A 12,500-nucleotide genomic window follows, 5' to 3' on the forward strand; every position below is an offset into this window, starting at 1 on the left:
GCCAAGTGTTACCCTTTACATAAAAGCGCTTTGGTACTCGTTATTAGGCGAAAGTAAGCAAAAAAATACATTTTTTGAAGTTATCGTACTAGGATATTGCCAAGATAAGTTCAAATTCCACCTTCGAATGACAAGATGCCCAATTTTAAAGTTGTGCCTGCCTGTGGAGAACTTGAGCTGATTTGTAATCAAGCCTGGTGACATGCCGGACTCAAGCAGGGAACGTGCTAGCCGTCGTCGGAATTTGCATCATTCTATCATTCTTAAGGAAGTGGCGCCAGTTATTTAACCAACTCTGGTGCATAGTTTTCAGAAGACTTTGGACCGTGGTAACCTAACTCAGGACTGGCGTGTCGCTTATATGTGGCCTATTTAAAAAAAAAAGGGTGACTGCATGATCCCTTTCAATTCATTACTGGCCCATATCGCTTACCAGTATTATCTGCTTAATAGTGTTATCTGTTTGCCTAACCAAATGATCTGTTCCTTTGCAAGTGCAGTGCGCTTTGGAACATTACGATCCCAGCACAATCACCTAACAGCTGAACGATATAGAATGGCAGTCCCCTTAGATACGAAGAGAGATCGCGTCATATATCAGTTATCCTTTTCGGGGACTAAATTCACCATCTAAATTACCCCTTAGAAGCCCTCTCTATGACACCGCGCAAAACTCGACTTACGGATGCCGATCAGTTAATAATTTCTGCCCATGTGTGCGTTATGCGAGAAGAAATGTGTGCAAATTTAATTTTATACCATGTGGGCTTGGAACCATCTTGCACCCAGCGTGATAGAATTACAGAGGCGCAAATGAACCGAGTCAATGCCACGGAGGCTCAGTTGTCGAAAAAGTTTACTTACTATGCAACTACACTGTTTCTGTGGCCATCTTTCGCTTTATAAAAAATAAGTATACGAAACGTCAAGTAAATATTAAAATTTAAACAATGCGCTTGTTTATAATGTTTTTCACCGCTGTTTGCATCTTATTTTTTATTGCGCAGTGCAAGTTATATTGTTCTGAAAGTTGCACTTAATTATCAAGTGAGGAGAAGTGATGGGCAAACTTTTGAGATAGTTTGTTGAAAGCAAAACTGCCTTATTTTAGAGTTTGTCAAGTAAAAGGTGTGGAGCGATGATGAAAAGGGAGAGTGAGACTGGGGAGGTTTTGACTGTTACCTTTAGCGTGACCTAAAGGTGACTAAACGTGACTAAACCCTAAACCATAGTTTCTTTAGAAACTGCCCCTTCATTCAATGGTGTATTACTTGACTTGTGACAATGAAGTAGGTGGCTTTTTGGTCCAAGCAGATCGAAGAAAATCATCCGTTTTTCCTGTAGGACTAGATCGTAAGCGTACCTTCAAAAGAAGCTCTTGACGATCTTCGTCAGCTGAGAATTCCATGCCATGGAGCTAGTGTTTTTGATAGCACTTGTTTCTTCCTTGCTGCTGGCGGTCTTTGTCATTGCAGTCACAGTTCACCTTGCAAAATTCCATGCCGTAGCTACCGTTCGAAAGGTGCCCGGTCCAAAACCAAACTGGCTACTTGGAAACGCTTTACACCTTGCTCGTGAGCCGGATGGTAAATATTTACTTAAGTTTATATTACGTCGGCATCTGTAAATCTTTACGAATCATGTGATTGCTTGTGATCCTGACATCAGACCTACAAGTACACTCTCTGTTTTTTTTACAAGAATATATTTTATAAGAATATCAAGGCTGAAATTTGCGAAATGTTAAAAATATTTTAAGAATAAAGCCGACGCTAAGATTTTGAAAAGGATAGATATAATTTTGTGTTGAAACATCTGTAAATACAATACAATTAAAATTATGTTCTCAACTTAACCGTTTAAAATTATAACTTTCTCTGAACGGCGAAACTAGCCAACAAAACGAAAAAACCTGCACTAGCTATAGCAAAATGTTCAACTCCAATGACAGTCCGATGAACGGTACATGTAATACATATGTGCAGTATTCAGCACAAAAGACATAAACTATAAAACCGCAAAATAACAAAGGACATATACAAAACATGGACCCCTGGTCCATGGACCACCCCTGTGGACCTGGTCCATGGACACCTTAATGGACCCAGTCCATGGACCTCCCCTGTGGACCACCCCTCATTTTGTAAATTAAGTACGTTTTACAAGCAGAAAAGTCTTCAGACGAAAGAGAGAAGTGATCCTCACACTTATCTGTTACAGTATTATGGTATGTTACAGTATTTTTATAGACTAGGAGCCTATGTACGATCTATTTAAAAAATAGATTCCATGTTGCCGTGCGTCTGTTCAGTAATAGATCACAGATGACGTCAAAATGTGGTAAGAACAAAAAAGTGGCACACGAGGCGATAGCCGAGTGTGTCACCCAGGGGCAATGGGACAAGTTGCAGAACTGTCAAATCCAGATACACAATCTTTATAATAATGTTTGTTATTATATGTTATTATTATGTTTAGCTTCTCCATTTATTAAAATGTTTCAGAATTGCTCACACAAATCCTGGGATTTTCAAATCAGTACAGCAAGGAAGGAATATTTTGTCTCTGGATTGGAGCTACGCATCCTATTGTTTTCCTGTTTAAACCAGAACTGGTTGAAGTATATAACACTTTTTACTTATCGACAGTGAATTAGCTACCAGATTAAGGGTATCTGTGTTGTTTGCAGACTGGAGAACTCCGAACTTCAGCATATTATTGAGAATTAATGTTTTTTAACTCTGCAAAATTAAGTGATGGGGGAGTTATGAGAAGAGGAGTCCTCAAAATGACCCTTTTCGGAGTAGATATTTTAAAAGTGGATTTGTACTGTAAATCACCTTGGAAGGGGGAGACGGCACACAACAGCACACAATGAATTAGCACATATATAATTGTGTTGACTCTTTAGCCCCAAACTCATTTGGATCTGTCTGCAGCTACCGGAGAGCATTGTATTTTTAGTCACTTGGGATTACTCTTTTATAATTATTTGGAATTGCTTTGTTTTCTGTGTTTTATTTCTTTTGTTTTACATAATCTCAACTGTTCCAGTACCCCTAAGGAACCACAGCCATTCACAATGACACTGGTAAATTAAATTTGGCTGGTGTTAGAGTAATATGTGAAATTGTCACCCCTAATTGAAAGGGTGAAGATGTATAGACGAAAGTTAAAAGGAGAGCAGATTAAGAAAAATTCCAGAGTTGCTTGTGGTTAAAAAAAAAGGAGTGAATTTTTTCAAAATGTGATTCATCTCAACCTCGTCATTAGTAACTGCAAATAATTTTGAAGAGATTTCAAGAAACAGCGTGGAGAAGAATAGTAATTTGCACCTTAAAGGCAACAAATCTCACAGAACACTTGTGTACACTAGCTTAGTCTACTGTTTCCTGCATTTTAAGTGTTAGAAAGGTAAAGTTTGCCATTTATTATCCTTACTGCAACAAACACAAGTCAATATTTGGTGGTCATAACATATTATTTATTTATCACAATGCTTAGTTTCATTTGGCATTAAAAGTATTCTTCTTCTTTTTCTTCTTCTTCTTCTTCTTCTTCTTCTTCTTCTTATCATTATTATTATTATTATTATTGACTCTAGTTTTATTTTATATTAGGACCTCCTTAACAGCTCCAAACATATAGGAAAATCAAGCGAGTATACATTTTTACATCCGTGGCTTGGCACAGGTTGGTTGTTGTTTTTTTCTTTTAAGAGTAAGTTGTACTAAACCCAAGTAGTGAGAACAATACATTACAGAGCAATGCATCATAATCATTGGAGAGAACTCCTTATAAGGCCGCAGTGCACAACACCAGGAACTACTTGCCAATTTGTGACTGTGTGGGTTCTTTTTCGCCTCAGATTATTATGACGAATGGTTGTGAGAAGGGGAAATGGTTTATATTCCCAAAATCTGAGACTATATTATCATCATCATTGTTGTCGTCACTATTATTATCGCAACTATGTTATTACAGTAACTGTTATCTTTTCCGCACCCCTCAACTGGCATGGAATAAACTGAATCCCAAGCAACAACATTAAATAATTATTGAAATAAAAACTTTTAAGATCATTGCACTTAGTTGTGCAACTTAAGCAGTAGCAAAGGAAACCCAAAAAAACCCCAAGGTTGAACTGGATTCGAACCCATGAGGTGACAGTGTTGCACCTGCTCTACCAACTGAGCTGCTGCAGTGATACACTTTGTGCTGCACCATCTCGCCATACCTCCTGCTCATTGGGCATTTTGAACCTGTGTTCTAGTGTCTCATTACATTATTCTTGTATAAGTTCAATGATAGATCCTGGTCCTGGGTTGCTAATTAAAGATGAATAATAATTATTCAGATTTCAGTTTTCTCAGTCCTCTTTTGACACTAGACACCACAATGATCTTCGTGAGCGTTTTTCTACTAGGGGTGGTGAATGGTACCTTGAAAATCTTGGCACTCGCAAACTTTTCATCTGATCTCGAAATATCAACAGTCTTGTGAAAAGTCTCGAAGTCTCGTTTATATTGCATTTATTTCAGTGCAAAGTCTTGCATGTTTTGGTCTCGATCTTAGATTCGCAAACAAGGGTCTCCGTGTCTTGGCAAGTCTCGGATTATACCATTTGTTACCCCTTCTACTGCACCATCTTTCAGCTTTTCTTTCTGTTTCTGCCAGCTATAATAATGAAATCTTTATTTGTCTTTGAATACAGTTGTAAATCTCTCTACATTTATAGGCAATTAACAACGGGCTACTTGAAATTGAGTGATATACCTGGTATAAACAATTTTACAAATGAATCAAATAAAAAAAAAAACAAAAATTAACGTTTTATTAAGTCTGGGCTATCCCAAATCTTATTTCTATGACAGAAGATAAAATATGTTCGCTCTAATGGCTAGATTTATCATTTTTTGGATTATATAATGTTGTTGCTTTTTGTCAATGCCAATGTCATAAATGATTTCTAAGAACGTAGAGCTTTCGTTGTAGAAAACACCAAGGGAGCTCAAGGAAAGGTTTACAAATTTAACAAATCTGTAGTTACTTCTCATGTCTTTGACCACGTTTAGCTATTTTTCTTTTTTGCGCACTGCATTGTTTTCAATAATAATAATAATAATAATAATAATAATAATAATAATAATAATAATAATAATAATAATAATAATATTATTATTATTATTATTATTAATTACCATTATCATTTGATTATCTTTGTCTTACTATTATGAAACCAATGTTTCAGAGTATAAAATCACATATATACCGGTGTATTAGAAGAGTCAATAGATTACAAGCTTAATGATTTTTACATTTACAGCTGTACATGTAGTTATGTGACACCTAAACCTCATATTTTATACATGTTCGAGGTAATTTATTTATTTGTATTTTTTCATGTTTACTCCTGTTTAAACCTTGTCGCTGGATATCAATTTGATGCAAATAAAGGATTATTAACCAGGTATATTTTCATGCCATTTGCAGTCAATCAACAATGTATATTATAAAGACAATTATCATTACAACCTTTGATATTCTTTAATTTACATTCTTTAGCTTTGTTCAAAATCTTTTAAGCACGACAGTTATTTCCGTTGTCAATTTTTTAGCAATTACAACATTGCCAGCTCCTATTGTTGTTCCATTGGACAAAACACTACTTACCAGTTCTGTCGACAGAATGCAACCACAGGGAACCCAGGCTCAGTGGGTATCCTTAAAAAAATATTTTGATAATTTTCCAAAGACTTTAACAAAGTTGCCTTTTCCAAACAATAGTATGTAAAAGGTCTTTTTAGCTGTTGTTTTCTTGCCGTTCTTTAGCGTTTGAGATGCATTTTACCAAGATTGACTTTACATATGAAGAGGCTGGGATGTACATGTATGTGCCTGTTTTTAAATGAAAGCAAAATATTCGTTGCAGTGATGGATCAAAATGGAAGACAAGGCGACGCCAGATAACACCAACATTTCATTTTCGAATTTTGAACGATTTTATTGAAGTGTTTGAAGAACAAGCAGCGATAATGGTCTCATGCCTTAAGGTGATGTTTATGGAAGTGCTATCTATAATGGTTTGATCTTTTTTTACTCCGTTGTAGCACTCGGGAGGGAAATGTTTTTTTTGAGACGCGGACGGCAACCGGAATTTGCTGAGAGCAGAGGTCTCTTTCGTTATTTGTTCACTGAGCAGACGAAAGAGACCTCTGCCACGGATCGAAGCTCACTGTGTTGATCATGCGCGGAGTTTACTTAGCTACCGAATCCTCACTTAACAACAGCGGAATTACTGTAAAGGAATGCGCGAGGCACAGTACGCTCAAGTCAAAGTCAAGGAAGGGTTACGTTCGCCGTGTAGCGTTTTATATTTCAACAGACTTAACTGATTAGAGTGTAATGTGAAGTGCTAGTTTTGTAACCCATATGAACCATGTGAGCGTTAGCCCTACTAATGGAAATGGGCCCACACAAGGACAGAGAAAAACTCTGTTCAGGGTGGGAATTGAAACCACGAGTTGGATCACCGCTGCTCTACCGATCGACTGAGCTACAAGGTCAGACGGGAGCAGGCCGTGGGAACTGGAGATGTTAAAGTCACAGCAATGAACATGAACAAGTGCAAGTACAATTCCCACCCTGGTCAGAGTTTTTCTCTGTCCTTGTGTGGGCCCATTTCCATTAGTAGGGCTAACGCTCACATGGTTCATATGGGGTACAACACTAGCACTTCACATTACACTCTAATCAGTTAAGTCTGTTGAAATATAAAGTGCTACACGGCCAACGTTTGTAACAAAAACGTAACCGTTCCTTGTACTAATTGTACATGTTCATTGCCATGACTTTAACATCTTCAGTTCCCACGGCTTGCTCCTGTCTGACCTTGTAGCTCAGTCGGTAGAGCAGCGGTGATCTAACCCGAAGTTCGTGGGTTTAATTCCCACCCTGGTCAGAGTTTTTCTCTGTCCTTGTGTGGGCCCATTTCCATTAGTAGGGCTAACGCTCACATGGTTCATATGGGGTACAAAACTAGCATTTCACATTACACTCTAATCAGTTAAGTCTGTTCAAGTCAAAGTCAGCAAACATATCACGAGGCATGCGTTGTGAACAGTGCCGTCCAAGGTCCTGGGCGGCGTTTTGATCAATTTACTCATGGCAGACACTCTTCAGCCCAGTGAACGCAAGAAAGAGACTTCCGCTCCTAGGTGACAACCGGAAGTGAGCTGTTTTCTCTTTTAAGTCATCTACAACCACATTTATATTGTTAAGTATATTTTCTCCATTTTTGATGATTAGGTTAAAAATCTGGGAGACACCACTGTTCTTGCAAGCGGAAATGTTCTTTTTCGGTTGCCTCCACGTCTCAAAGCGTCACGTGCTTAACCCGTGCGTGCTTGCACAAAATAACCGTTATTTAAAACAGCTTTACTAAGAGATAAACAGAGATAGATATACAGATAGATGTATCGGACTCAACTCAGGATTAAAGGTAAGCTTTCTTGAAACAAGTGTACCCTCCTGCTGTTTGGTAGTTTCCGTTGCTCGAGCGGTGTCAGCGCCAATCCAGATAAACCTCTTCCACCCTTAGCATATCGTAGTTCTTTAATGTACTCCTTCGAATGAAATATCTCTAGTGAACAAGAAAAGCGATTTGGAAGCATTGTCTCTCTGTATAGACAGACCAGCGTATTTGTCCTTGTCGCAAGTTTCTTGACGGCGTTCGACAAGCCATTACGAAACCACGAAACACGGAAACAGCTATTTTTTCTTCTTTTTTCAGTTTCTCGAACACCGAAACTCACAAGGAAACAAATTCAGCAGATCTTGGTCCTGTTGAGTCGTGGGTGTCGCTCGATTCGCAATCTGGATACAACTTGAAGTCTTGTTTGTTTTGGTGTTTGAGACGTTTCGATTCGCTGTTTAATGTTTTGGTAATGCCCTCTTCGACACGGAAGCCACTGCGTCTCCTTCCATGTAAGGACTACTACATGGGTTCCAGAAATCCATATTATTTGTTTTTTCTACTTATTCTCAACAGAAGAGAGTCCACCAAGGTGTCTTCAACATTATGCCTTTCATCTCTCGTTGTGCCTTGGATACAATATGCCGTAAGTCTTGATACAATACAATACAATACATACTTAATTGACCTTTCCCCATAGGCGCTTTTCAGGGCCAATGAAACACAACGAAACGTCAGAACAGAATAACAACAACTTTTAAGAATCCCAACTGGCTGGAGGCAAACCAGTTGGCTATTTACAAGTGCAGCTGGGAAGTTGAACCAGAGACTACCAGGATCAAATTCAGCGAGTAGTCAGAGCGGGTCTTGAACCCGGTATCCCCGGATCTCAAGACAAGCGCTTTAACCACTGGGCCACACTGCCTCCCAACCAAAATCTCTGATAATTCACATTTTGACCATTTCATCTACTTTTGAAACTTGCCATATGTTTAACTCCAGGCTTATTTCTCGGCGATTTCTTTCCCGGAAATCTCTTATAATACTGGGACATTCTATATACACGGAGTAGGGGCCCTTTAAAATCAGTTGTTTTGGGCAAATGTCTACTGTATTTCAGGGATGGTAACGGAACACCTCTCACTCGGCAATTCCAACCAAAGCCAAAGAAATCTCTATCAGCACTGAATTCATTTTCTCTCTACGCCTTCTAGTTACGTCAATGGGCTCATCACCAAACGCACAAGAAAATGCTAATTCCCAATACGTCAGCGCTGTTGTAAGGTAATATTGAACCTGAGCATAGTTAAGTCTTTCCATCCGAAGGGCGACATTTGCAGATTAACTCTGTCTATAAAGGCCAGATGAGTTTACTCGTGAATGAATGGGTTAACATCATATCCGTCTACTAAAAAGATGCCCCCTCTACTGAAGAGGGGTTTCATTAGAAGCCGGTCCCTGGCGCTATTATACCGCCCTCTATGTTGTCAGAAATTTGCCTTTTGCGGCCGGCTACTCTGCCTTGATTTTCACTCAAACCTTTCCTAAAGACAAGAGTGACTGCCAGCCCAGGCATCCAATTCAAAAGTTTTTGAAACACCTACGGCTCTAGTAGAGGTCCTGTCTATTAACTATGACCTAAAATTTATATCTTTCCGTCATTTGTTGGTCTTATGGGAAATTTGTCGTTCGCTGAAGTAATGAGTTTAACTGGCACCATTCCTTTTCATTCTTACGTTACTCTACTCATAGGGATCCTTCTTTGAGAGCTTTAAGTTTAAGTGCTTTGCTTTCCATGAAATGTCATGTGCTGTAAGTTCCCGCCTTTTAAACTCGTCACACTTGAATGTGTTCATGTAACCATTTGTAAAGACTGATCGTATGGACTCATAAAAGGTCCTTGTTTTACGAGGGTAACACGTGCCAGTCAACTAGATACTGATAAACTTGTGACCCTCGGCGGGCACCTTGTAACCCCACCCCTCCAGTTATAGGCTCAATTTTAAGAGCGTCTTTTAAGAACCAGTGATAGGAAAAAACAGATCTAAGTCTATGAATCCCCGCTGATTGTAGGGAAGCTAGATAGTTCACCTAACCCTAACCCTTAACGAATCTCAATAGGTCTATTTAAGTTAGCCATCACAGCTGGACTTGAAGCTTGGAACTTCTAAAAGCTGCTCCAGTGGCTTAGCCATTCGGCTTCGCTGATTGCGGACGTCAAAGGTTCTGACTTGTTCCTGAGAGTCTCTGAGTCAGTCAAAGTGATGGGGAGTCGCAAGACTTTAGGTGAAGTAGTTCAATCAATGAATTTAAATTTGACATTAATGTTTCAGGATCAGTGAATTGGTGCAGTTGCGTCAGAGGTCGCCATGGTTGTGGAACGATTTTCTGTACTTTCTAATGCCCTCTGGAAGAGAACATAACAAGTGTCTTAAAATTCTTCATGACTTCACAAACAAGGTAGGTTTGATTAACTATCTTGTGTAACTATTTTGTCGTCACATAGTTGGGGTGATATTATCAAGAAAGAAAAACGGACTTGTCTCTCAACTGCAGCCTGAAAAGCAGGGTGTTTGGTGTCTTTTGAGTCCACTTTTCCAATGTAACGACCGCGCGAAAGATGGACAGAAGTTAAAAGACAACGCAAGGGGAGAGGGGAGGAGGTGAAGTGGGCGAGAAAATCCTCGCTGTCTCCGTATTACTTCCTCCTTTCCCCAAGGCCTTGGTCTGGCTTTCGCGCAACTGTATCGTCTGCGAATCGATCAGTGAAACGTTTATTAACAATGAAATCTTCATTCAATTGGCTACTTTGAATGTTTTTTTGTGGAAGTGCTCTTTACAAGTGCACTACACACTATGTCACCGAGTTGTAAGAGTAAGTGAGTGAGTGAGTGTAAGTCCGTGGTGGCAAATAGGTGCGCAGCGCGTGCATAAGTCACGAAAATAAACAGGTCTATTGGAAGCGAGCTTGAATTTCAACAAAGGAGCCCCAAAAATCGGCGTGAATTTCTGACACAGATGAATAATAAAGCAACTTTTAATTTCGATAACGATGGAATTACCAGGTGATAAATAACCTCGTCTAGGAGAGTGATTTTTTGACTTAGTAGAAACAATGGTCAACCTCGAAAGTTAGACGATTATCACCTTTGTGTTGTATTCGAACATTTCTTGTCATTTCTTAGTAACAGTTAATAGAAAAAAAAAACTAACAAGAACAAAAACCCAGTGTCTTGCCGTCATTTTGCCACAGATGTATCCTTTGTTTCTTGAATTGGGGGTAACACGCAAGGTAGTTTGATCACGGGCGGCCGCTGAAATCGATGTCAATTTCGATTTTGCGATTCACTTGTGCAACCAAAAGTACAAGAGAAAAATTAATGGTAACTTTTTATATTTGCAGCACAAAATTTATGTTGTTTTGTTGTCATAAATCATCGTTTTTTCCTGATGGCAATTTTTTATTCTCGATCGACACTTCCTAAGAACTTTCTTCTGCTCTTCCTAAAAACTGTGTGTCAATAATTATATTTACTTTTGCGTCAATATTTGTTTGCATAAAGCAGGCCAACAAAATCTGTACCTTGCTTCATTCGCATTTTTGATAGAATTTCCCCTCCTATGCTTCTGACAGGGAGTCTTATATTTTGAAGTCTCCCATGCAGATACTAACCCCGCTGGACAGGGATAAAAACTTTAGTGAACTTGTTTCGTGAAAAGCTGTCAGACGCTTAGAGTACATGCTTAAACTTGCTGTGAAAAAGAAGTTGAAGCAACTTCATGTCAGCCTTCAAGCCAATCTTTCTCGATTCCCTTTTATTTTCTTCAATCTTTCTCCTTGCATACGGCTGGCGCGCCTGAAATTTAAATTGACCAATCGGGATTCAGCAGACGAGAAAAACTTTAGTGTCCTGACTTCAATGAAAGTTAACTGGAATAGCATTGAAATAAGGCCATTTATCTCACTGGAGATGGCATTAAATATTCAGGAAAAGGGTCTTACAATTTCCAAAACCATGCCGCTGTAAAAGGTGAAAAATATGAAACATTCTGTGACTTCAAGCTTTCAGTTTGGCGTCAAAAATGGATTACCGGCTTCTGGCATGGCAACTCGCTCGTAGTTCGTGGAGTGTCGCCAGGTAGGGTAATAGTGTTATTTTGACTAAAATATGCTGTTCCTCGTCAAATTCAACCCGGAAACCCCAACTTATTTTTGAGAAGAGGCCAAGGCAACTTTAGCATTGCCTTTATTTTTGTTAGCTTTGAAGAATATTGCTATTATCGTGTCGTTTCGTTAGGACAGCTAAGGTTGACTGCCGCTCGTACTGCGGGCGCAGCCGCTGTATGCAAGGCTGCTTTTAATATTTTACTAGCAACTACAGGGGGCTATTTTCTTGAGACATCTACCATAGCACCATAATGATTTACGATACTAAAACAAGATCGTGTACAATTTTAGCTACATATTACGCAAAGACAACTTGAATCTCTTGGAAAGTTGACAGTTATGGCATAAAGCACTGTGTCAAGTCACTGCACTATCACACGTACGCAATGCGTGCCTATTTTTTTTTACTTGAAGTCGTTTTCCACGTAAACTGCGAGAGTTCTTTCTAAGGTACCACCCCTTACCAGATGTGATGTCACAACCCTGTTTTTGCCTTTTGTTTGAGTAACATGGCAAAGTATGACCTACTGACCTTTGGGATCTGACTAATTCTTGGACATGTCAATGTAGATGGAATAGCAATGCAAATTCCTAGAGCGATAGGACTGTGGCATGCGGCGAAATCTAAGCGAAGCACAAGTTAAATAGCTTTCTAAGTTCCCAAAAGACCTCTTGAAGAGAGTACATCTGTCATTAGGTAATCGACGAACGAATCGCTGAAAGAGCAGCGAAAACACCGCCACCACAGATGAACAACGAAGAAAAAGACAACGATGAGGGTAATATATTTACGAGAAAGAAACGTTTGGCTTTCCTTGATCTACTGCTGGAAGCATACGATAACGGAGAAATCTCGCG

At 39.2% G+C, this 12,500-nt stretch overlaps 1 protein-coding gene across 4 annotated transcripts in view; it reads left to right on the forward strand.

The window, feature by feature from the left end:
- The first annotated feature begins 1,206 nt into the window (after nt 1-1,206).
- The window catches only part of LOC138032771 (cytochrome P450 4V2-like), a 20,004-nt gene continuing 8,710 nt past the window's right edge, over nt 1,207-12,500 (forward strand). For 3 of the 4 annotated variants that reach the window (XR_011128452.1, XM_068880494.1, XM_068880492.1), the window contains exons 1-9: nt 1,207-1,586; nt 2,505-2,620; nt 3,621-3,693; nt 5,458-5,470; nt 5,933-6,053; nt 8,051-8,120; nt 8,689-8,758; nt 9,808-9,934; nt 12,340-12,500. The exon at nt 12,340-12,500 is cut by the window's right edge and continues 40 nt beyond it. Coding sequence is in view for 3 of the 4 variants with exons in the window: in XM_068880494.1 (XP_068736595.1) it covers nt 1,412-1,586; nt 2,505-2,620; nt 3,621-3,693; nt 5,458-5,470; nt 5,933-6,053; nt 8,051-8,120; nt 8,689-8,758; nt 9,808-9,934; nt 12,340-12,500 (926 nt within the window). In the remaining variant the exon portion in view is untranslated. Of the gene's footprint in view, nt 1,587-2,504; nt 2,621-3,054; nt 3,092-3,620; nt 3,694-5,457; nt 5,471-5,932; nt 6,054-8,050; nt 8,121-8,688; nt 8,759-9,807; nt 9,935-12,339 lie in introns of all 4 variants that reach the window. The other variant, XM_068880493.1, reaches the window with a different exon arrangement.

Source organism: Montipora capricornis, chromosome 14 (genome assembly GCF_036669925.1).
Source record: "Montipora capricornis isolate CH-2021 chromosome 14, ASM3666992v2, whole genome shotgun sequence".
Taxonomy (NCBI): domain Eukaryota; kingdom Metazoa; phylum Cnidaria; class Anthozoa; order Scleractinia; family Acroporidae; genus Montipora; species Montipora capricornis.